Here is a 25,773-nt window from a genome sequence, read left to right as displayed (position 1 = left end):
AATTTGGCAAGTTAATCTTCACAAATTGAATAGTCAAAAGAAATAATTACATATTTTGTCATCTGGTCGTGCATGTAAATATTTCAGATGGCTGAAGATGAAAAGTATATGTATTATTAAAATAGCATTGTCTAAGAGTCTGGGAATGTTTGCTGTTTGCATTGTTATGTCTTTCTTACTCGTTTGAGGGGAGAAAAAGATTTTACTCACTTATCTCTGGCCTCTTTGGCCTGAGTTGTTTTGGCATTCTTAAGGAAAGGTTGATATGTTGAGGTTTTTTTATATAAAACACTCAAGCAAGCATGGAATAATTCTGCGACTCAGTGATTAAAGCTCTAATTTAAATCCCCCAGAAGAGCTCAAAGTATAGATTGTGTGTAAAACAAGTGCTTTTAAACTCCCTGTAATTTACCTGAAGAGGAAAAAAAGCAGTATCTCGGTGGTTATTAAAGAGTTTTTTGTCACTAAAGTCACAGATCACAGAATATTTTGGGTTGAAAGGGGACTACAAGGATCATCAAGTTCAACTCTTAAGTGACTTAAGACATTTACATATGGGGATTGAACCCACAACCATGGTGTTATCAGCACCATGCTCTAACCAACTGAGCTAATTTCAGGGTCAGTCAAATTAAATAGATTTAAAACTAACATGTCATTAAAGAGCTAGGCTACTCACACATCATCTTTTGCTTTCAAGTGTAGACTTGTTCATTTTGTTTATCCTGTCTGCCTCAAGTAACTTGAGCAAAAATAAACTGAGTTATGGAAGGACGAATTTACTTTTCAGTCTGTTTTCCTACTCTGCTTTTCTCTTAAAAGAACTCATATTTTCCGTATCACAAAGTGCTGATTTCATCATAAAGCCCTAATCATCATGGTCACTGTTCATAAATTGTGGACGGAAGAAGCTTTTTGAGTTAAAAGTTCACGGAATGGCTGTAGTGCTTTCTCTATATCTGAAGATGCTGGTGTGCATTAATGGACAAGAGAGGAAGCAACTGGATCTCAAGAGTTTCCTGGAAAGGTGTGGGAAAGCTTTGGCTCGAGAGTACAGTGACTCTGTGAAAAAGTACTGTAATGAAGAACAGTTTATTTGAAGGAGCCCTTTTTCTTGCACATGAAGAGCCTCAGAAATTGTATCTAGTTCTTAGGCATTCCTTTATTGCATTGCTAAGCTATTTGTTTTTCTAGGTCCTTCTCAACTTGTGAGGTTTGTCTTCTTTTTGTTTACAGGCTTCAATCTGCTCACTCCTTTGCATCTCTGTCAATTTTAAATGCCAATAATAGGAGGTATGTGGAACTGCATGTGTATATTTTGGTTATTAACATGAGTAAGCTTAAAAGCTTACTTTGTCTTGCAGAGAAGATCACATACATAAGGACTGAACCTTGCCCTGGAGAGAAAACACGTGGTTTTAAAACTTTTTGAGTAAAAGAAGATAGGACAGAAATTGAGTAGAGGTGAGAAAGGAGCAAAGTGTGAGGTGTTCAGCTTGTTGTGCGTGCATTTATTTTTGTTCAAGACAGTGGAAATCTATATAATTGATTGCTAATAGGGTGGTACATAAGCTTGGATGAGATCAAATGGAAATCTTTGAGACCATTTTCAAGACGTATTGTATGAGTAATAGCAGAAAAATTGGTATGACTAGTTTAATTTTTCTTTTGGGGATAACAGGACTATCAGCTTGTTCCAGTTTACTCGGTGTTCTTTTTGCTTTGAAAAAATAAAAAGAAAGTTTAATTTTTTTTTCTCATGTGTTCAGATTTTTTGTGGACTCTATTGGGTTTTTGTTAAAAAAAGAAAAAAGGTACTTGCGTTGAAATCTGGGATTCCAACACTCTTTTAAATTGAAACTACTAGAATTCTTCCTATTTTCAAGTGTGGGTTTTTTGATATCACTGATCTCCATTTCCCTCATTCCAGAGATCTGTTCTTGCTTTTGATACAGGGCTTGATTATTGGTTTTAGATGTTATTATCAATATACCCTTTTGTTCAAATCTTTAAAATAGCTCTCTACTTTCCAATAGTGTTGCAAGGTAGAATGAGCTTTAATTTATACTTGCTTTCTTCTGGGAATGCAGAGAAATACCACTTCAAAATAATCTTTGGTTTTTTGCCAGTTTAGAGAGAATTGTTCTTTAATTCAAAATGCTAGCGAATTTCGCAAAAATAGAGAAATAAGTCAACACCGTATTGTTAGTAGCACTGTGCAAGCAAGAAATGGCGTTGTAAAAATGCGTTTTAAAATGTTTTCTCGTTCCTTGTGTAAGGAGAAGGAATTACAGAAAAGAAAGCACAAAGTTGCTCTTTGGCTACTTTCAGGACTTTCTTCATTTTAGCACTAGTCTCTCCCTCATTTCTGTGGTCTTCTTTTGAACTACTTATTTTCTTAGTATGCATGTTGCAATAGCAAAACAGAGATGACTGCAAAATTTGTTTCCCTGTTATAACAGAATCTAGACAAGTCTGTTTGTTGGTACTTATTTGGAAATAAGCTTGATCACCACCACAGATTCATTTTAAAGAGCTTTCAGTAAATTGTGTTGATACTTCAAGGGAATTAGACTTTTTGGCATATGTAGGTGTTGCCAGAAAATCCTGTATTTTTTTCCTGATAGGAAATAACCAATCAACTAGGTGCTTTTAAATATTGAAAAAGGTGTTAACTGCAGAATAATACATGGTTACTCTAGCATCTTAGAGTTTGGAATAGTGAAAAATCTGATGAAAATAAGGACAAAAGAAAAAAGTGCTGCTTAAGTAGGTCCAACTTTGTTGAGCTACTTTATATTACAACGTAAGATTATATACTAGTAACCCAGTTGTTGGGAATCCTAATTTAGGGTCTGAAAGCTCTGTCTTAAATATCTGCCCCATAGGACAGATTTCAAGGTATTTCTATGTATTTGTTTCAAAATAATTTTGTTACTGATACAAGCTAACATGTTACTTTGAATTTGGAATGATAAATGTACCACAGTTCAACAAAACACAATTGATAATTACAGTCTTTTTACTGCTATGCTGAAACATAAATACATCTTGAAATTTATGTTGATGAGATGCTTGTCTGTTGACTGCAAAGAGTGGACACACCCTATTGTGTTGATGTTTCTGGTGTTCATGTTTGTGGAAGAAAACCTTAATCTTCATTTTCCCATGATTTCTTGAGAAGCCAACATTTTATAACTATCTTTCCTACAACCAGTGGAGAAAAGACTGAAGAATCAATACAAATGTTCAGATTTCTTAGAATTCTTACTTTCTTGGAAGTGTGGAATGAGTTCTCCTGCTTCCCTCCTCTTCTAAAAAGGAGCCCCAGTAAGCTTCCAGATGGAACAAATTCAACAGTTGTCAGCTGGGCAAAAGAATGGGGGACTCTAGATACCAAACAAAAAGTTTAGGGTAGTGAGGGAGTGATGAAATCCTGGTTGTAAGAACACTGAGTTGTAGCATCATGGCAAAACAAAGAAGAGGTGGTCTCTTGGACTATGCTTCTAAATCTCAAAATATGAAGAAATTTAAAAATTCTTCACAATGGGAGATAATAATGGTAAGGAGAATATATACCTTTTTTGTGATATTTTCAGAGGAAGGCTTAGATTTGATGAAAACTGTACTGCCATGGCAAAATTACAGCATATCTCTGGAACTGTGGTAGCAAGAAAGACCTGAGAAGCTTGGTGGAGTTGAGGAGATGGAGTAGATGGGATTCTGGGACTGAAAATGTTTCTGTGCAAATATTAATAAAATAGGTGTTCCAGAGAATAAGCAGAGTAAATTGCACAACAGTTTATTCAAATCTGACTTCAGTGTTAGGCTGTGATTTGCTAGAAGAGGTTATCCCTTGATCCAGGTTTTGTTTGCTGACTTTTTTACTTGTCATTAAACTCTTCTCTGTGAAGAAACCCCCAGTATCCAACCACAAAACAAAGGGGAAAATATTTAAGTATTCCTAAATCCATTTAGGTTGTCTAAGGGAGGTAGGTGATTTAACATAAAACCATATGTTTGCATATACATATACTCAAATAAATATTGAGAATATGTATTTTCAGTTAAAAGGTATATAGGAGAAATGTCTTACTATACCAGGTAATGCTTCATAACAGTGATAAGAAAACCCTGTCGTGGTCTGTTCAGTTGTATGCTGTGCTAGCTAGCCTAGTTTGCTGTGTTAAAAGAAATAAGGGACATCCTGATACAAGACTTCTTCAAGATGGATGTGTTAGGTTTTCTTCGTTATTTAGAATGTATTCCAGGAATTCAATTTAGCTTTCTTAAAAAGAAAAAATAAAAGAACAAAAATCCACAGACAAGTCTGCAGTTTTGTGAGCAATATCAGTGTCTTTGTGAGCTTGCTTTTCTCATGATTCAGCACCATGTAAAAAGTAATAAAAGCCTGTCAAAACAGTACAAGCCTGTCAAGCCTTGCACACTGAGCATGAAATTCATGCAGTTGGTTCTTCCCTTATGTCTGCTCTGCTCCTCACAGAACTGTTTCTCACAAGCTGCAGTTTGTGGGCTTTGTTCTCACTCTGTCCATTCAGTGCCAGACATGCCACATGGTGGGAATTAATGTAAAAGTGATATAAACAAGGTGGGAAAATGATGAAGCACAAGTGAGTTTGACTTGTTCTAAAGTATTTGCAATTTACTAAAAAAAAAATCAAAACCATGAACATTTCTTAAAATGAAAATTTAAGTTTTACTCAGTTTCTATAGGGAGTTGAAGCACAGAGGTGGCCAGAATGTCTATGAATAATTGCTTAAAAATGTATCGAAATTCTCCAGACTGCTTTTGAAAACTCAACACAATGTTCCTGAAAAGATGGCATTGACAACTGGATGGAAGTCACCGCATCACTTGTGTTTATTAACAAGGAATGGCTATCAGTTCCTGCTTAGCTTGAACTGAATTTAAACTGTTGATCTGTATCTGAAAAGCTGATTGTCTTTTTGCCAAAGATGTAGCATCTCAGATTCTGTGCCAGTTGGTGCTTGTCAACTTGAAAAGAACTATCATCTTGTCTTGGTTATTAATAAAGTATTATTTAGACATATTCTGTTCATTCTAAAGGTGGCTCTTTCAGGCTTCTTGGTTAATGAGAAATTAGATACAGACACAACTCTTGAGGTCTTGCTGTGCCTTTATATATTCTCTCTACCTGTTGGTTTTATTTTTTTCAATTTTTGATCTTTAAATATCTCTGTCATAACTACATTTTTACTAAAGAGGAAAACTGTAGATGTATTTTACGTAAATGCAACTAAATCGGTTTCCTCATAGGAGGAAAAAGTTAAATTTACATGAATCAGGTTAATGTAAACAGTACACAGAGACTTAAAGTAAATCAGTAGTTTATGCTTTTTCTAACATCCAAAAATACTTTCTTCAGCCCTTCTCAGCCAATATCTAATAAACTCTTCTTCTTTATTTAGTATAATGAGTAAATGTTACAATGCAGGAGGAAGGAAAAATACGCGTTGTTGGGCAGTGCAGGAGTTCTGCGGATCAGGAAAATCATGCAGTGGGCTGCAGCCCCCTTCTTGAAGCATCAACACAAATGACAAATGCTTTTGGGATTTAAGTTTTCTTGCATTAGCTACACAGAGAAGTCTGGACAAAGCCTCTTCAGATACAGATTCTCTCCACGCAGTTCTTTATGTGTTGCAGTATTGTTGCATCTTTAAAGCCCTGTGCTCTAGAAATGGTAGTTTTTTTTAAAGTTAACTGATTAGGATTTGCAGTTGATTATTTGCAGTGTGTTGTGGAAGAATGAACTATGGGAGATGGAATGAAGTATTGATTAGGATCCCACAGGAAGCAGCAGTTGCCTGATACAATTTTCTGTAGGAGTCTAATCAGTATTCATGATTTTTGAGAAACAGTTGATTATCCTCAACCTTGGCCCCCTGGAAGCTACATTGATGCTTGATAATACACTGTAACCAGGGCTGCAGTTATCCTGCAGTTGTCAGTAAGACTCTGCATATACTCACTAGGGAGTCTCAAAAGACTGGCAAAGATTGCTCTTTAAATGAAACAGACTTCTCTGAATGAATTGTCAATATTAAGATCCTTGGGGATCTGCACAGCTGTTAATAGGAGACTTCATTTAGGTAATAAAGCTGATCCAACAGAACTTGCTGAAAGTGTTAAAGATTTTTGACACTGTTTGACATCATCTTATAAGCAAACTAAAGACTTGTTATGTACAATCATCATTTCATGGTTACAAATGAATAGAAAATTGGACTTAGCGTTATTTGTTCTAATGGCTGATTCTCAAAGTAGGTGATCATTCAGTCTTTCACAAAGTCTGTGTCACTCAGTATTTACATTATTAGCAGTGGAAAGAATCTGTGGTTATATGTACACAGTGCTAAACTGAAGTGAAGGCAAACATGGTGAAGAGGCTTAGAATTCAAAATAATGTGGTACAAAAGGACATGGAAGCAACACTCAAGGCTTTTTTTGCCTCTTTCTGGTAAGGACTGTCCTTGGGCTTCCCAGGTCCCCGAGTTTAATGGCAGAATTGGAGCAGTGAAGTATTATCCACTGTACAAAAGGTCAAACTGGGGGCCACTTAAGCAATTCTGATGTATACACATTTATGGCACTGAGTAGGCTGTATCCCAACATCCTGCAGGAGCTGGGTGCTATTGTTACAAGGCTGTTTCCTTGCTCATCTTTGAAAGGTCATTGCCATTAGAGATTTAAAGTGAAGCGGTGGAAAAAAAACAATCACCAGCTTCATCTTCAGGAAGGGTGAGAAGGAGTATCAGGATCTATAGGCAGGTCAGCCTGGCTGTGGACTCTAGGAAGATGATGGAGCAGGTCCTCCTGGAACCTGTGTTCAGGCACAGCAAGGCCAAGAGCGTGATCAGAATTTATCAAGGGCAAATCAGTTGTCCTCTGTGATAAATGGAGTGTCTCAGTAGATGGGGAGAGAATGGTGGATGTTGTTTACCTTGACTTTAGGAAGGCATTTGATGTGATCTCTTACAAGCTATGTGTACGAACTGGAGATAGGTAGCTTGGATAGGTGGTCTGCAAGGTTGGCAGAAAATTAGCTGGACTGCTCTGCTCAGATTGCTGAAGCAAAGTCCAGCTGGTGGTAAGTAGTGTTCTTCAGGTGTACAGTTGAATGTTTTGTAAACAACCTGCAGAATTGGAGGGAGTGTGCCTTCTGCATGCTCATGGGTAATACTGCCTTAGGGAGAGGTTAATTAATTGAGGCATAGGGCTTCTTGTCAGAGACATTTTGACAGTCTGAAAGAACAGGCCGGCAGAAAACTCATGAAGTCATAGCAGCATGAAAGATGGTAGAAGAAAGTTCACACACTTGCCCATTGGCAGAAAGGAGGAATTTTAAATTCCCATTTCATTAGTGGGCTCTAAAAGAAGCCTACAGAATCTTCTGGTGCCTGAAAGAAAGAGGTGAGGAAGGGATCCTGCATTTCACAGTAGTGGCCAACACTGTTGTTTTCGTATCGTGAAACAGAGGAGGACTCCCAAAATTGATTTCTGCCTACAATCCCAATTATGGATTTTTTTTGTTCTCATGACTTCTTTAAGCCAAATATTGCTTTTCTAATGTGGTCAACTTGGGTAGGTAATATTCTTGGGTTTTACCTGAAACAAGGTAAGAATAACTTGAGAAACAGAATTATGTTATTTGGTAGAATCATAGCTGTTATCTTGGGTGATAATGGGCTGATGTGATCAAATACTGATTGAGAAATTAAGGGGAGATAGAAGCCAACGGAGCTCTCTCTTACCTCTCTCCTGCTCCTCCCCATGCAATTGTTTCATTGCAGTATATATTGTGGTGGTGAGAGAATGGAGGAAATAGTTAGATACAAGTTTATTCTTCCCAAGCAACTGCAGTAAGATTCTCCCTTTTTGTTGGGAGAGTCACATTCAAATACTTGATTTCACAGTGCCAGATTGGATACAATATAAACTTAATTTTAAAAAATACAAATAAATAGGCATATATTCAGTAGTTCAGTACTGTACTACATCCTAAGGAGCTGGGTTAATCCGTGCAACAAAAGGATTATATGAAAACTGCATTTTTGTGATGTAATGCAGCAAGATGACTAGCAATTAAAATAATTTATGATAGTGTTTCACTCTTCCCGTGCTCCCTAAAATAAGTGTGTATTTTTAGGTGTTGTCTTCATCTACTTAGTTTGGGGAAGAACACCTCTTTAATTTGGACCATTATGTCCATGTAACTAGTTGTGTGGGGAAAATGGACTTCAAGTGTTTTACTAGGAACCCACTTGAAGTGGGTTCCATTGTACAGAATTCTATAAAACAGGTGAAAGTAAATTTATTCTGGGGATTTTTCTTCAGTTGAAAACACAGATTTTGCTTATAGTTATTTCTTACATAAATGCATGTAAGCAAAAACATAAATGAGTCTGGTAATACTCTGGTAAAATCAAATATATGTAAGTAATTTGTATTTAGGGTACCATTATTAGAAACATTAGAATAATTACTTTTTGAAGCTTTGTATTTTCTCATTTCATAGTTTAATGTTAATAGTTCAATCTTTATAAAAATGAAAAATGTCAACCTTAACGTTTAAACACATAAGACAATTAATAAGCAGAATTAAGTGTCTGTGTTACATATAAACTTGCAGGTTGCCAGTAACTTGATTGACAAGGACTGTGTGGAGTTACTGGCAGCTGTTGCTTCTGCATACTTTTGTATTTTTAGAGTTGGCTTCTAACTGGCAGGCACAGATGGCCATAGGTTATGATTTTTGTGTGTTTCTGAATTAAAGAAAACATTTATATGGTATGTTAAATTTTGTTGTCTAAATATCCTGTGTTAATTACTCCGTATGGGTTTTGATATTGATTGGTAAGTTAGAGTGTGGGATTTTTACAACCAACTATTTTTTGCTATTATGAAAGCAGTCTGTGCCAAGCTAATAAGAAGAACATTTGTTCTCATTAAGGAATCAATGTTATTTTGTGGTAGTAGTAGTTGTTTAAAGCTTTCTTGAAAAAAATTAATCAGATTTGACACCTTTACCTTGCTGATAATAAAGAATGTTCTGCCACAAAGTCAGAATAGGTTGATTCAGTGGTATTAAAGTCAAAAGGTCATAAAGTATTAAGGACTGCTCCTACCTAGAGTTTGAAGTGCTTTTAGAGAAACCCTGTGAACTTCTTTTTGAAATACCAGGCTTGTTCTGCCCGGTCTATGAAGTTCAGTGTGGTATGTAAATATTTTCCCCTCTCAGATTCCTGTTAAAAGTGAGGACTAAAGTCTGTATTCTAGGATGTGATAAATTACAGTTATGGTTACAGTTTATGGTTAATACAAAGAAAGTGATAATTGAGGAGAAACATTACCACATAGGAGATATGACAATAATTTCTCTTTTACCAGAAGCAGACTTGGCTCTTTCCATCTGTTATTACCAAAATTTAGATTGAGATTTAGCCTTGTTTTGGGCTCAAGGAAAAGATAGACTCACTTTTCACTGCCTTATGGTCTCAGGAATGTTTTCCTAAGGTTATTTTTTGGGGAAGAGGGGCAGCATGTGAAAAAAATTAAGGAACAAGGCAGAAATTTACTAACCACCTGCCTGGTTCTAGTATTTAATGACATAGTTGCATTGCTTTTTAGGCTGTACCTGTTCTGGAAGACATTTCTTTTGAGTTGAGTATTTTTTAAGACCTAAATATAGTGCAATTAACATGCTTAATGCTTAACCGTGTTACTGTATTGCAGTTTTCTTAAAATAGTTACCCTGTAAGAACTCCAAGGGATTAATTAAAGGCGTCTCCAGCTGTTGATTTAACTATATTTAGTCAAACAGCTGATACAACTATATACTTGTTAAAGAACAGGTGTTAAACCAGTTGCTTTAAGAAGAAATAAATCAAAGTTACTACGTAATCAATGCTCAGATTGTTAGTAAGTTTGTTTTGGTGATACAGAAGGCAACATACTGACATATGTCTGATGACACTGCTGCTTTCCAAAAATTGAAATTCTGAATAGATTAATGTTTTAATGCTTATACTTAACCTCTAAGTTGCTACTATGCTGTAAAATAAATGTTTGGGGTATATTTTTTTATAAGCCTGAGTGAAGCTTGCTATCTGTGAAAGTCCATTACTTCCTTCTGTATTTCTTGTGGTCTGTGGCATATTCATCTTTATGGTTTATTTAAATATTTAGTTGTGAACAGTTCATGAAGTGTGGTTCTGCAGATAAGAATGAGAAAAATTGATCCTTTTTGTAACTCACTTGACTTCACTGGGTCTGTAGAAATCAACAGCGGTAAATATAAAGCCTAGCCCTACAATTTTTGTTGAATCAAACACAATATTGAAAGAAAAAGCAGATATAAAGTTGCAACCTAGTACATAGTTTTAATGCTTAAGTGCTTTTTGCCTTCTGTTCAGGAGGGCAGTATCTGCCTTTTACTTTCAGAAGATAACTTGTTTTACAAGGCTGAATTCATTGTGAAATGAGTGGGGGGAAAGTACTTAAAATCCTAACCATATTTGTAATTGTACAACCTTACAAAAAATGTCAGTGCAGAAACTTGCTAAAGAGTTCACCTTTATGAAATATTGTACTAATTATGGCTTCTGTCTAATGATTTTTTTGTCAAGTGTGTTTTGTAGCAATTATTTAATCTGTCCCAAAGACTTAAATATGTGATACCTTTTGCAAGTTCCAGGCATTTTTGATTGTTTGTTAGTTGTTTGCTTTTTTTTTTTTACCTGTATCTTCATCTGATCTGATTTATTGAGTACAAGCTTTGTCTTGATTATTGTGTATGCCTTAGGTCAGTAGCGATACACAGCAATCTACCTTCCATTTGGTTGCTGTCGTGTATCTTGTGTACCCTACCTAATTTCATCTACTACATGCCACCTGTGGCTTAGTTTTATTAGTTATTCTTAATTTCTAACACAGTATCTGACAACTTTGAATTTTGGCAACTTTCATTAAGATGAAAGAGTATCAAGTTGTTATACATCAATACTGTGATAGGTAAGGTTGTGTCTCCTTTTGGAGCTCAAAAATTTTATTTATTATCCTGTCTGTCATAGCTTCTACCACTTACTGTTCAGCTGTTTAGTGTTACTAAGATATGATCATTTGATAGCTTGACTTAAATTACCAGAGATCAAATTGTCTGTTCACTTCCTAAAATCTGTCTTTTGTTTGTGTCAGCAAAACGTATCACATCCTGTGTTTTCATTTATGGGAAACTGATACTAAAATCATGGTGTAGACTCTTACACACACCTTTAAAACAGCAGCTGTTTCAGTTAATAGAACCTCATCTATATTTACGTCTTGTTTAGGATTCTGCACTTCTGTGAGCTTACTGTTCTTAAATGGATGCCACAGCTGAAGTTGCCCACAGCCTTATGTGGACATCAAAACACCCCAGAAAAGTGCCAGAAGATAAATATTGATCGTCTAAAGGACAGTGGGATAACATGTTCATACAGTCCAATGAACAGTACTGTAACTGTATGAAAAGCAACTAATGCTTTCAGAGTATCTATATCTAATATTAGGATGAGTTTTTAAGAATGAATTAATGTACAAACCCATCTTCTGGCTGCAAATTTTCAAAATACTTTTATGAGATATGAAGAATGACACAGCAAAGCAGTGAAGTTTTCTAGTTCAAGAATTAGTGGAGAACATTATATGACTTACTAAAAGCTGGCAGTTTAGCAAAGTAAGTAGTAAAACCTTTCTTCCCTCATTCCTTTATAAAGTTAAAATTAACTGAAACATCTGTATCTCCATTATTAAAATTTATTTGACAAAATTTTAGCTCTGGCCTGGAATTTACTTGCTTTGGCAAGTTGGATTATTTTAGAAAGGCTTAGGGAGTAGAGGAGGAAATATTTTTCTTAAGCAGATTTGTGAATCCATTTGTTAGCATTGTGATAAATCCTCCTCCTTTCCCACCTCTCCCCCAAAAATTGTTTCAAAAGGTTTTAGGACATTTAAGACTTGACTTTGTCTCTGCGCCATTTGGGGTTTTTTTCAGCCTAGCTGAAGAATATTTCAGGATCCAGTTTTTAATTAAAGTTGGCGTTGCACATAAAACTGGTGGAACAGGAGTGCATTTCTGTCAGTGCCTAACTCTTGCCTTCCTGTTGTTACCGACCCTTTGAAACTGGGCAAAAGCGACGGATAGACGGTGCCTTTTGAGACAGCACCCGACTGGTGATCCTCATCACTTAATGCAGAGTAAAAGAGGCTTGGTTTTATGTCAGTGCCTTTAGCTTGGATGGCCAAAGACTTCCTAATGTTTTAGGCTTCAAGTATGGATGATCTGTGGTTTTTTAGAAAGCAGAATGAAACAAGCTTCTGTTGCCCTCTCATTTTTGTTGCTAATAGCTTGTCCCAATCCACTTATTTCCTCTTGCTTTGGGGGCATTCAGTACCAACGTGGGTCAGATGATTTTTTCACCTTCTGTATTAGCAGAGAGGCAGCATTCAATATGAGAAGAGTGAAATTAAAAAGTTGATAGGATCAGTATATAAATCATTTACATAGAAGCAGTTTAGTTAAAGACCAGTTGAGCAATTTTTTTAGAAGTTAGTTTGAGGCATGCCTTTCTTGAAGCAGTCCAGCATTGAAATGTGCTCGGTATACTTGTGTCAGTCACTGTAACGTGACTTAGAGTGAATTTTCATACACTTAACTTCCATTCCTTGTCTAGAAAATAACCCAGCTGTAATGAACTTAGCTCTTCCTAGATCTGTTCCTATTTAAACTCTTGGGACGGTGAAGAGCAGACCAGATCAGAACCACACTAATTCTGAGGCTTTCCAGCTCACAGTGCCATCTGGAGGGGTTCATTCCAGTTCAGCGCCTTCGGTAATTAGCACTGCCAAAAGTACTCTTAACTTGATAAAGACTGCTAAAAAGAATTGCCTGCGGTGCTGTTGCTCTCATTATCCTGTGTTGTCCTTCATGATACCATAGCTATAATTGTAAATTGTGGTGACCCTATTGGTTTTCTTCAGAAGACTGCAAAGGAATGGCTGTCTCTGAAGCTGAAAGACTCTCAAGCTTTTATTTAGGAAGAGACCACAGGATTTCTTCTTTGGAAATTTTCATACTGTTATTGTCATCAACTAATACTCATGAGCCACTTAAGTTTCCATAAAGGGAGACATTGTCCAAGATATTTGGGAAAATCTGGCTGTGAGTGCAACATAAAAATCAGTAGATTGGAAATAACCTCATTCCTGGGTGATGATTTCTTGTTCATTCAGCCCAGTGTTTCCCGTTTAGTAAATTCAGCATCTGTTGAATAGAACAAGAAAGCCAAGCTCTGTTTGGCTCAACAGATAAGCAGATTGAAACTTGCAAAGAACATTAATTCTTTACTTACAGTTTGGATTTTCAGCTATGTGACATAATATGTTTAAAGTATTTGCAGGTTGCTTGCTCAGTTATCTTCTTTTTGTTGGTTTTTATCTCAGGATTTGAAAAGAGTTGTGGTACTCTCTTACTTTTTGATTAGCAGAATAGAATCAGTAGACTTCACTAAGAAGATGTCTGTTTATTCTCTGTATTTGATGATTTTTCATTCATCTTACTTTCAGTTATCCTTTCCTTATTATCGACATCAGGAACCTAGAAGAAGCAGGCACTATAAACTTGCCTACACTTCGGGAGTTAGTGCTTTGCCAAGACAACCCTCAGTGCTTAGACCTTCTGATAATATGACAAAAGTGACAAAGTGGCACTTCCTTCTCTAATACCTGTTAACTGTTCAACATCTCTTTAGGGTACGGACTGTCAATCTTTTACAAAATGTGGTGGTCTAACAGCAAATGAGTTTTAAACAGCCCAGGTGAGATTTACAGCGTAAATCTCAGTGTTGCCCTCTCCTAGACTCTCTTCCTTACCCTTTTGAGGGCCTTTTTTCTGCTGCTGTGAAACATAAAAATGTTCCTGTGTATTGGAACCATAAAACCAGGTCATGGGTGAGAAAGAGATTATGGCAGGTATTTTTTCAGTTATCCAGGGTAAGGTGGGATGGATAAGGTTAAACCACAGCAAATGTCCAACTTCTGAATGACATCAAAATTTCAGATTCAGGTTGGCTTTTTTAATTTGTCACTATTGGCTTGCAGAACACCTTGTCAAAACTTCTTGGGATGTTTATGCGCTTAATAAACGATCAAAACAAATCCTACCTCAGGGCTCTGCTTTTTGTTCTTTTTGTGTTACTGAAAGCTTCTGTAGGAATAATTGCTTACCTATGCTTAAGGGGAGTAGGAACTTGACCTATCATTACTAGGGCAGGTGATTCTTAAATTAAACCTTCATCTTTTAAGAAAAGGTGGCTGTCTGTCTCAGTCTACATATTTTGGTTTCACTTTCACTCTCAGTAATCTTTCAGAATTTATACCTTATTATCTTTCAGTGATGGGGATTAGGAGCAATATAATTAGAAAAGCCTGAGCCTTTCTATCACAGGACTGTTTATGATCTACCGTGAGTTTCATTACATGTCCAAGTGTTATTACATTCTTGCAGCCAGAGTCTGTCTGGGTCTGGGATATATCACAGACATACCATATTGCCACTTACAAAATACAGTTTGCCACAAAGCATGTTATACATTCAGGTGCAGCTTAAAGCAGACTTTTTAGCATTCACTCTATATGCAGAATAAATGTACCTTTCTAAGGCAAGTTTGTGCCTTTTGTTTGGTGAAAAGGTTCAAGCAACACCTGACAAAAAATTCTGTTTCACTTTTCCTTACCCTCAGTATGCTCAGCAGATACTGCTCCTGTGGAGACTTTCATTCTGCTAGATTGAAAGTTGAAAATATGCTTTCTACACTTAAATAAAACATTTGCATTGAAGCACTGAAGCCAGGGGTTTTTTGTTAGGCTCGTTGGGCTTTTTCCACTGTATTGTAAGGCAGTCTCAAATAACAAATGGTATTATTGTTATCAAACTCTGTTCTACAAAACAGGATTGCATGGGGGCTTTTCAGTCATACCATAAGTATTTAATCACAAAATTAAATATTGAGAGTTATTTCGAAGTTTAATGGTTTCTCTTCATTGCTGCCAGGGCATGCTGCTCACTCTGGGGTAGCTTGCCAGGTTGCATCTCTGGTCCTCTTCAGCAGAGCTACACACCACCCCATTCAGTCCCAGCTGTTACTGCGATGTGGGGTAATTCTATCCCAGGTGCAGGATGTGATGTTTGGTTTTGTTAGTTCACATGCGGTTCTTGTTGGCTTAGTCTTCCAGGATATTGGGGTCTCTCTGTATGGTGGTTCTTCCTTGTGCTGTATCTGGCTTTCCTCCAGTTTGTTGTGATCCACGAACTTGATTACAGTGTATTCAATTTTATCATCCAGGTTATCTATAACCAATATTATAGGGCTGTCAATTTGTCTTTCGGCCACTAACTACTGTTTTTAGCTAAAGACCAGAAGATTCAGAAGTCCTTGTTTTCTTACATTGGATGAGTGATCTAGATATGACCTGGTCCGGCACAGACCATTTCTCACTGGACACCAGACTGTTTGAGAACTTCTGACAAAGAATAAGTCCCTGTCTGTGAGAAGGACACATTAATCTGACGCTTAAGCAGTGTCTGGAACATCTTTTAAAGTTATAGTAGTTGAGAAATGCAAGATCATGATGTGGATCTCCATTCATGCTTTTTTTGTACTGTGTAAAAATAAAAAAGTGGAATTGCTTTTAGCAGCTTATCTGAGGTTCCTTTTTGTTGTCAGTCTGTAAGTTTGTGACTCGTCCTTTTATACTTTTTCCTTAAATTAGTATAAAAAAAGAAATAGGGGTTTTGTACTCAAGAATTGTGAGAGATGAACAGACCCTGCTCTTTTCTGTAAGAAATGCCTGCGTAGCAATGAATTTGACATGTGTTTGGTTTTAGAAAGTTGAAGTTTGAATCTGATGATGTTTGTGTACAGGTACATGAGGTGTAGCTGTGCAGCTGTACTTGTACAGGATGTGTTATACCTATGAATTTTTTAACAAGTAGAAGTTGTTTTTTAAAATGGTAACTACAGCAAATATTTTTTATCTTATTTCCTAACATCCTTCTTTGGAAGCACTGAGAAATTTCAATTTCTGTTAACTGTAATACCTCTGAAAATGAGGCTGTCCAGATCTATTACATTATCTGAGAATGTTAAGGAATAACGCGTTCATGAAGCGGCATCCAGTTTTAAATGGCACTTAATGTGTTTCTGTTCTAAAAAGTCTTTTAAGCATGTGAACTACAAGTATAGCTATGGATGCTTTACAAATGTAGCTTCATTGATTTTCATGGATTTTTTCAGTGTTGTCTTCTGCTGGTATATAGGCAGTGATTAAATGTTGCAGCTTTTGTTCAGACTTTTTTTAAAGTGCTTAAGAGATTAAGTTTTGCATTCTGTTGGAGCCAAATTTTGTTTTACGATGGACTTTTACTCTAGAGATAGTTCAGTCAGACTGTATTTGAAACTAATCAATGTACAGTGTAACCCAACAATCCAGATTGCTGTCACAAGTGCCAAAGGTCAGAATCTGCTGAAGGGAGCTGAATAAATACATAATGCTGCTGTTTTAATTATAGCAATACATTAACTATGATAATTGACACAGTTTACACAAGTAATCCCCTCCACTCTGCAAGCTAGTTCCCTTCTGTCTCGAGAGTATTTAGTTCCTAATAGCGATTGATTATTCTCTGCATTTCTCACTTTCTGCCAGTTGGAGGATACCGGCATTTAAAAGTGAAGATAGTGTTGTGCCAGGGGGTTGGTCATTTTGGTGCAGTCTGTGATGTGGAAATTGGAGCCAGTATGTTGTTTTGGGATTCATAAGTAGGAGGTCATAATTAGAACTAGATAAATGCCTATATCATCTAAATACCTAAGTTCTTCTATTCAATTGTTCTTTACTGTGTGAAATGATATTGAAAAGTATACCCATTATCAGTTTGCATGCTGCTCTGTTGTAGTCTGGTGATTCTCAGTGAGTGTTTTTCTATTTATAAGAGACAACATGTCTTGTGACACGATTTGGTGCTAATATCCATTTCCCATTTTTCAAACTGATGGAAAGCTGAGTAGCTGTTGTAAATGGCACTTCTGAAAATCTGGAAATAAACAAGTAATTCTTCCTGCACAATTTTATTGTCTCTTTCTATGCATTAAAAGGAAAGAAACGTTTTCATTCTCATTTCATTGTACACTGGATATTTGATAGAAATATTTCAGACAATACATTATTTTTTCTAAATGCTATGAAGTGAATATGCCTGTTTCCAAGAGGATTGCTTTTTTGTCCAGAAGCAGGACTTGAAAAAACCTGTGAGCTGAGATTTGCAAGTTGTTAGTTAATTTAGTTGCAAAAGCTGAGAGTCAAGGAGCGAAATTGGTTGTTCTTCACTACTGAAAAACACAGATGAAATTTTTAACAGGATTCAGTACTGCTTGCAGGATCCAAGCAAGGTCTTATCAGTGTAATGGGAGAAGCTGAAGGCAACATCTTGACAGATAGGTGAATAGTGATAAAAAATACTCTGGATTGGTTTTCGTGTGTGCTAAAAACATGTTCTTAAGTTGAATCATGTCTGACTGTGTTCCCGATGCTTTCACAGGGTAAGGTGCTTGTTCTCTGCTGGTTCTCAGAGGTGTATCAGTGCAGAGAGCCTGTTCTGAGTGTCCTTCAGTTTCTGTTTCTTTGCATCCTTCCTCCTTCATAAGTACCTTCTGTGTTTACATACTTGGCCCTTGCTTGCAATTTTTGTAACTCAGCAGAGACTTGAAATTGAATTGTTTCAAAACTGCAGATTCAGAACTGATGGAAGCAGCATTAAATTCTCCACAGGCTTAGTTCTGGCATAATTAAGCAGGTGTGCCTGGAAGACAGGATAAGACATTGTATCAGTGTGTATTTGTTTCACGTTTTGTTCACACCAGAAAAATCTATTTTTCTAGAAATACAAAATCTGGAAGTACTTTTCTTTTTAATTGAGGGTTTTAATTCTAAAGAATATGTTTTCCTTAGCTCCCATGACTGCTGGTGGACTTTTCCCTGCTTGACGGTGGAACAAAGATAGATCCTGGACTCTAGTACATGAGAAGGAATTCGGTATCTGAGATTCCCCTGTTTTGATGTGAGCATCACAGAATATGTTTGGTCAGCAGTAGCTTTTTGCTGTGCTGCTTCTCTCATTTCTAGCTTTTAAAATTTGATTAAAAATAAGAATTTAAAGTTAAGTTGCATTAGTAGCTGGACAGTTCTGTGTGCACTTGAATGTGTGGGGTTAAAAGTGCTATGATTTGTGCATCTGTCACTGCTAGTGCAGTTGTTTCCAAAGCCCTAGATGCTCATACAGAATTTGTCAGTTGAGAACTTGTGTAACACAAAAACGTAACATTTTCATTTTCGCATTCATTTAGCTTTCATGTGTGCTCATCTTCATCAGTGTTTGAACTGAAAAAAGAAAATTGGATCTGCTTATAACTGCCATGGTAGATTTTAATCTGTTAATTCTGAAGAAGTGAAAATCGGCAACTTAATTTTGAAAGGAGAGAAATCTGGCATGCCCAGATGCTTCAGTTAAAATATGCAAAATACTTGTGGAGAGACAAGGAGTAATTCATTTGTCCTTGAGCTACATGTCTAATTTTGTAGACAAATAAAGGCTGTAAAGCTGCTTTAAAGAAGCCAACTTAACTTTCCATTACAGAAGGTTTCAATCAGGTTGGGGAAGAGAGTTCTTGACCAGTGGCACTGCATGTCATTTATTACTTAAAACACAAAGAAAGCAAAATCTCTCGGTAGTTGCACTTGAAGTCAGGTTGTTTGTTTTCTGTCATTGGGACATTAGAACAAATTTTTTTTTTCTTTTGGATAAACTGAAAATATTTTATTGAGATAAACTTACAGTTTTAAGAGAATGTAGTAATATCCTAAGGGGACAACTGGAACCTTTACCCTTCCCATTTCTGAGAAACTAAATCTATGTGTAGTTGGGTTTGGGGAGTTGAGTTGGTTGGTTGGTTGATTGGCTGTTTGGGGGTTTTTTTCTCTTAAACTTTGAAGTAGAAGGAGACTATCCTTTCTTTTCATGTTTTGAATTTTTGGATTTAATAGATTTTTGGTGAAATAACAAAAGGTGCATATTTTAAAAATAGAAAAAAATCATGAAGTTGAAGTAATTAGAAAAGTAGTGGGGAGGAGGTAAGTATTAAGTACTTAGGTGAGCATATTTGGCTCAGCAAATCTTCAGGTCCTCTTCCCATAAACAGAGCAGGAGCCATATGCCAAGCTGTCCGTCGTTTTAAGAAAGGAGAGGAGACTGAAGAAACCCACAAAGAAATACAAATAAAGGGACAAAAGCAAAACCAGCCACAAGTCAGAGCTGATCTCTCAGTGTTGCATTTATTTAGATTGGGGTTTCTCAGCTCTCTTGGGGCCAGATGAGAACTAGAAAGCATTTCAGGTGATACCTTGCACTGTAACCAAACGGTGACTCAGAAAGGGGATCTGTGTGTCCTGTTTGGTGTGGGTGTTCCTGAAGAAGTTGGATGGAAGCCTGGCTTTCTCGACTGGTGAATATCATGAGCAAATATGCTATCTTTTCTGTATTTTTTTCTTAAAATTGCAGCATATTTATTTAAAAAAACATGATATTTGAATATTAGTTGATGTTGAAAGTTTAAAGCTTTAGGGTCTTTATTTGTATGCTTTATGTTGGAGCTACATTTATGAAAACTATTGTAGCACTTAGTGTTGGATGTTTCAATTGGAAAGTAATGATTCTTGTTTTCGGATTTTATTGATAGGATCTTTTTAGTTTTGAATTTTAATTGGTAAACCCTGATGTGCTTGTTTTTCTTATTTGAACAAAAATTCTGTTCATGTTAAGAAAAAAATATTTTAAATGGATTTTCTTGTGTAAACCACTGTAAAGTGATTAAAAGTGATAAGCTCTTCAAAAGGCAGTGTCTTACAGTATTTGAATAGCTTACATACTAATTGGTTTTTAAACTGTGTGCCTGGCTCACCTGTGACTTTTTGTTCATCAGCATGTTTTGCTACAAGGTACTGTGTCTTGTAATCTGCTCACTTTTTGGTTTTGGACTATTCCCTTAATATATATTTTGCTACTTTGCTGTTTCTTTATGATGTTTTCAGTAATTTGATCAGCTTTTATGAGTTATAACAAACTTTTAAAAAAACTTCATATGATACTTGCTGGAAGAGAAGTTTGCTTTTATCTGTCTCTAAAATAAAAATTAAAAGAAATTTTTGGAAATTATTTTTAGGTTACTATAAAATTGAAAAATGAGATCAGGTTATTTCATTGCATTTGTCCTTTATAATAACATTTGTACCTTTGCCTTTGAATGTTTTGATTTCTAGGTATCAGTCTGTGGAACAGTAACTTGTGAATCTGAAACTGAAAAGGAATTAATCAAGTGTTGGTTTAGATTTAAGATTTTGTTAAAGCAAACTATGTAAATGGAAAAATAACCTGGGTCTGTCTCACATATGCAACATTACCTTCCAGCTTGTTTTCAGTAGTGATTGGTTTGAAGTTTTATGTAGAATAGTGGGTAAACCTTTATAGAGGATGTCATTAGTAATAAAGAGGAAAACTTTCACCTTTAACAAGATTTTGTCTTCTATACAGCTTGCCCAATTTAGGCAGCGGAAGGCACAAACTGATGGTCAAAATGGATCAAAGAAGCAGAAAAAGAAGAAGAAAACAGCAAACATCAAAGATGAAGAATCAATACAAGATGGGATTGAAACTGATCGATCTCGAAGTGATGAAATATCCACATGCAGCAGTCGAAGGGGAGCAGCTGCTACTGCTGACTTTGCGATTATCAGGACTTTGCATAGTGGAGAAATTATCAAACACACCCAGGCTTACACCATTGAGGTAAGTTTGTCTCAGGCTATAACAGTCACTTTTGGGGGTGAGTGAGCATAAAATAATCCATTCATTTTGAAAGTGGGAATAAAGGAATAGGATGAGATTTTGGACACTCTTTCCTTGCTGCTTCTGTCTGACTTAGTATGTCCAGAGAAGGTACTTTCTACCTGCCTGCTGGTGTCATGTTTTTTACTGTAGTCAGTCCCCTGTAGATTATGGAAAGTGTGTTTGTACTGATGTACTCTTTAAATGTGCATAAATTAATTTTGTTTTATTAGAAGTTGCAAATTGCAGTGGATTTTTGATCTCTGCACTTACGGCTACACCAAAATGCAAAACTAAACATCTTTCTTGTATTCATAATTTAATTTGAGTCGCTCTGGTTAATGAGGAGAAGGAATGAATTTAGGAGATCATTGCTGAGAAACTGGGTGGCTTAAGAGATTGATAAACAGTTACTCTACTTTCACAGCTTAATGAAATATAGTCCTGAGTGCTATTGGCTGAAAGTACCTGCTCTAGGAAGTTTGTAAGATGCTGTATGACATACACTGGCAGTCCAGTTCAGTTCTGAGTGAACATGAATTCATGTAATGTCATTACAGATAGAAGGGACAAGAGAGGCTGATACTATTTACAGAATAACTTACTCCATTCGTGAAACCAGTGCTTCTAAAATGATGAGTGGCATTCTGAACAAGTATCTCAATGCAGATTCCCAGCTCTGTGCAGATGAATGCAGTCGTTCCTGAGAGATGTGGTACAAATGAATGCTCTGCATTTTGACTTATCTGTCCTGTGCTAGGATAGACCATTTGTAATCATTTTGGCTCGATTAGTGAATTTCCAGCAACTGAGAACTAACTTGAGAAATTACACTTTTTGACATTTTTTTGAATTTTTGTTAAAAAAAACCCCAAACTTACTGTGGTGGAGGGGCAGACAGACTAAATCATACATGCAAATGAAAACTTGCAAAGTAATTGATCCATTTATTTTACAGTTTAAAGCCTACAATATAAGAATACACTAGATATTTTGAACCTTGTAAGTACATGCCTTTAATATGTAGCCTTTAATTCTTAGAAAGCTCATGTTAGGGCTTCAAAACTGTTCGTAGTAACTCAATAAAAGTGTCTGTTCAACTCAGATATTCCTGGAGCAGGTAAGAAATTTGATAACAGAATAAATATTTTCATAGATGAAGATATGACTTTTTTACCTCCTAGGAAAAGAGAAAGATGTACTTTATGAAATGCATCAGATTATCTACACTAACAAGAGAGGACTGCTAGGGAAGAGAGGTGTTTCGAGAGAGTCACTTAAACTCTTGTTTTAATAATGTAATTGTCTACATAAATATGACAACTGTATGAAGTAATTTCCTTGATCAAATGTATTTTGAAGTTGCAGATGGACTCTGCTGATGTATTTCCTTTGTTAGGGTAAATATCTCTACTACAGTTGGAGAAACAGGGTGAAGTACAGAGTCACAGAATAACTTTGGTTAGAAGGGACCTTTGAGGTCACCTAGTCTGATCCTGGTCTCAAAGCGGGTCTAATTAGATCAGGTTGGTCCTAGTGGCCTGTGCTGGCCTCTAAATGCATACAGTACAAGACATAGATGATTTTAGAAATGGAAAAAATATCTGCACTGCAGTTGCTAAAGATTGCACGCATAGATGCCTTCTTAAGATGGGGTATGATTTTTCTGAGGTCTGTCTTACTCCCAAAGCAACTTATCTTATGTTTAAATAAATAAATACGGAGATGCACTGGCGTTTCTGGTTTGTTGAGGGGAAGGGGGTTTGTTTCATTCTTTCTTTTTTAAATTGTAGCTTTAGAAGAATAAGCATGGTAATCATGTAAATTTGTAATTTGACTCTGTTGAGTTATGTAGTGACTTTTAAATCAGTATTCACTTCCACAGAAAAAACCCCACTCCCAATTGGGAGAGCATTTTTCTTTGTTAAATGTGGTCTGTAGCCTCCTTACTCATACTACTTAAATAAATAATCAGCATTTTGTAGTTGGAAGGTGATTGCTAAAGTCTTTGCAGTATTAATAGAAGAGGGAAAACTCTGAAAGTGTTTCAGTGAATCTCATAATTTACTGGTTTTAGTCTTACAAGTGCAATGATTTGGACAGAGAGCCTGTATTACAGTAATTGGATTGGAGCTTGCTTAGTTGAAATGGCAGCCAATGTAATAGGCAGTTTCAGGCTAATCTCTGCAATGGAGAATTACAGCTTTGAGCTGTTTGCTTTTTCACCCAACATTAAATCGTTGTAGGTTGCTGTGTCAGAAGAGTGAGACAGGATTACTGGAAGCATTATGCAGGATCGTTTTCTAGCTAAACTTTGATTCAACTTATTTATTTCATCTTTTACTGGAAGTGGTATTTAGAATTGTTCTTTCTGTACCACAAAATACAGACTCAAAACATCTGACTATACTGCCTGTCTATCTAAAAATCTTTAATGGGCTATTCTGTGGTAGTTCTGTGGGTAGAAGTTTATCTCCCTGCAGTTCTTCTAGTATAATTTTTTTAGTCCCCAGTGGAATTAGCATGTCCAAATACAAAGTAAAAAAGGGTTCTCTTACTCAATATGCATATCAGAAAGTGAAATAGAGATACTCCTCTGGGAGCTTATGTCCCTTGTGAAGGTAGAAGAGTTTCTTTTCAGAGAGGACAAAAGTGTTTAGAGTACAAAGGGATTTTTTGCAGTCATCCATTTCCCTTTTTTTTTCCCCTTTGTGTTCCTAAAGGTGGGTTCCTCTATCCCACTGTGTTCCCTCCAGCAGAAACTAATTGGAAGAACTCTGGAAGAACTACCAATGTTTAGCCATTACATTTTACCTTCCATCTGAGCATATTTGTAATCTCAAAGGTTTTCCATCCACTGTTGGAGGAACAGTTTATTTACAAGATTTCTTCCTGAAGTGACAGTTGGTATTTATTAGTGAAAGTCTCTTGTTTCATATTGAATGCTTTTTGTCTTGTTCTCACAAAGAGAATATATTTTGTCTTTATTTGTTGCACCCTCATATCTTTAGGTATTGACATCCATAGTGTCCTTTTCCATATCGAAGTACGAATAACCTAGAACATACAATAAAATAAACTGGAATAAATGAAAATTTTGGGTTTCGGATTGCTTCTTTTTGTGACTTCTGCAATTTAAAACGGAAGAAAGCAAAACCACTTCTAGGGTAAATAACTGCTGAGATCACCTTTCCTGGGAGGTCTTGAAATGGTGCACTGGAGCACACTGCTTTGCAAGAATGTCCTAATGCCAGGAAAGCAAAAGAAATTAACCTGTGTCACAGTAAAATTGTCCTTGAGTCACCTGGGTAGTAAAAGCTATTATACAAAGCTTCTTAGAAAAGAAAAGTTCAAAGTTCTGTGATGAAGAATACCTCTAATTGACTGAGGTTGGATTAGTAACTCGTCTTTTGTTTTTCAAAGGACAAATCCTTTTGGTAATAGTTTTAGAGTAGCTTTACTGTTAACTGAAGTAGGTGATAAAGTTTATAGCTCCATGTTCATTTTTTCATTTCTATAAGGTATTCCAGTTGTTAGTGTCTGAGATTTTGACAGAGGAGGATCAGCAAGTGATTAAGAAGGAAGCACTGGGTAGGATTCTTGAGAACTGATGAAGAAAAGTGAGAGAAATAAGAAAGTATGTAAGCGGTATGGAGAAACAGAGAGGATGCCTCAGTGAGAAAGGGTGTAAGTGATGAATGTGGTAAGACATTCCTATGATGGAAGCATGAAAACAAAGAGCAACCAAATGCTTTGACTAGAAAAGAGATATTGTGGGATGGACAATAAGATGGAGGATTTGAAAAAAAAAAAAAGATAAGTAAAATGTAGTCAAAATTGGCCCAGTCACTTCAGATAATATAGCATCCATTGAAACATGTTTTGTAATTACGAATGAAGAAAAGCAAATGTTTGGAAATAGTCTGTTCAATAGTAAAGTCAGTGTCACAAGAGAAGGTAATAGATTCTCAGCAGCATATGGTTCTGATTGAAGCCAGTCATGTTTCCATTCACCATCTGGCCAGAAGATTGCCAGGATAACTTGCCAATTTTCTTTGATTCATAAGACAACCTCTGGTATTATGCCTTCCTTTATCTCTGTAAATACTGATATATAATAGATTTACTGGCACTGAAGTTACCTGTGTTGGAGAATGGTCTTTTTGCAGAGTTACAGGGTTTTTCACTTTAGATTAAACATTTATAAGTCCAGGTTACCAAAGAATAGAAACCTAATTGAATGCTTAGGTTACCACTACTGATGGTGTTTTCTGATTCCATGAGAAGTTTACACACTGCAGATTCCAGTACCTTGCTGCAGGTTATATTCAGATTTGGCAGTGGTTTATCTCCACTAAAATGCACTCAATTTAAATTTGATCATAGTAAATTGGTTTGGGTCATAAATTACCTGGGAATTTGAATTGAATGGTTTTGATATTGGGAACTAAGGAAGACATGATAAGGCAATATAAAAGAATAGCCCTTCATATTCAGAATGTTCTACAAGTATTAAAGGCCCATAAGGTTCAGGATGACCTAAAGAGAGGATTTTATGTCTGGGATGTTCTGGCTAAATTCTCTTTGCCTCACTTCTAGTCACAGTCTCCTTAATTAGACTTACTTGTGATCCTCTGTGAATTGATAGAGGAAATGGCCAAGTCAAAATAACTTGGTCAAGAATTAATCCAGCCTTTTGTAGTTACATTTTCTGAGAGTTTTCACTGAGGTCATAAAAAAGTCAGTAATTTCCTTC

General features: G+C 36.2%; 1 protein-coding gene across 8 annotated transcripts in view; it reads left to right on the top strand.

Moving 5' to 3' along the window:
* The window catches only part of LOC121673349 (A-kinase anchor protein 9-like), a 107,063-nt gene that overhangs the window by 5,795 nt on the left and 75,495 nt on the right, over positions 1 to 25,773 (top strand). For all 8 annotated transcript variants that reach the window (XM_042046588.1, XM_042046587.1, XM_042046585.1 and 5 more), the window contains exon 2: positions 20,724 to 20,978. In XM_042046588.1, the coding sequence (XP_041902522.1) occupies positions 20,724 to 20,978 (255 nt within the window). The remainder of the gene's footprint in view (positions 1 to 20,723; positions 20,979 to 25,773) is intronic.

The sequence above is a fragment of the Corvus kubaryi genome, unplaced genomic scaffold (genome assembly GCF_017639235.1).
Source record: "Corvus kubaryi isolate FWS band 111438036 unplaced genomic scaffold, C.kubaryi_AGA036_p1.0 65362, whole genome shotgun sequence".
Lineage (NCBI taxonomy): Eukaryota > Metazoa > Chordata > Aves > Passeriformes > Corvidae > Corvus > Corvus kubaryi.
Note: the sequence above shows the minus strand (reverse complement) of the source record. Positions and strands in the feature narration are given on the sequence as shown.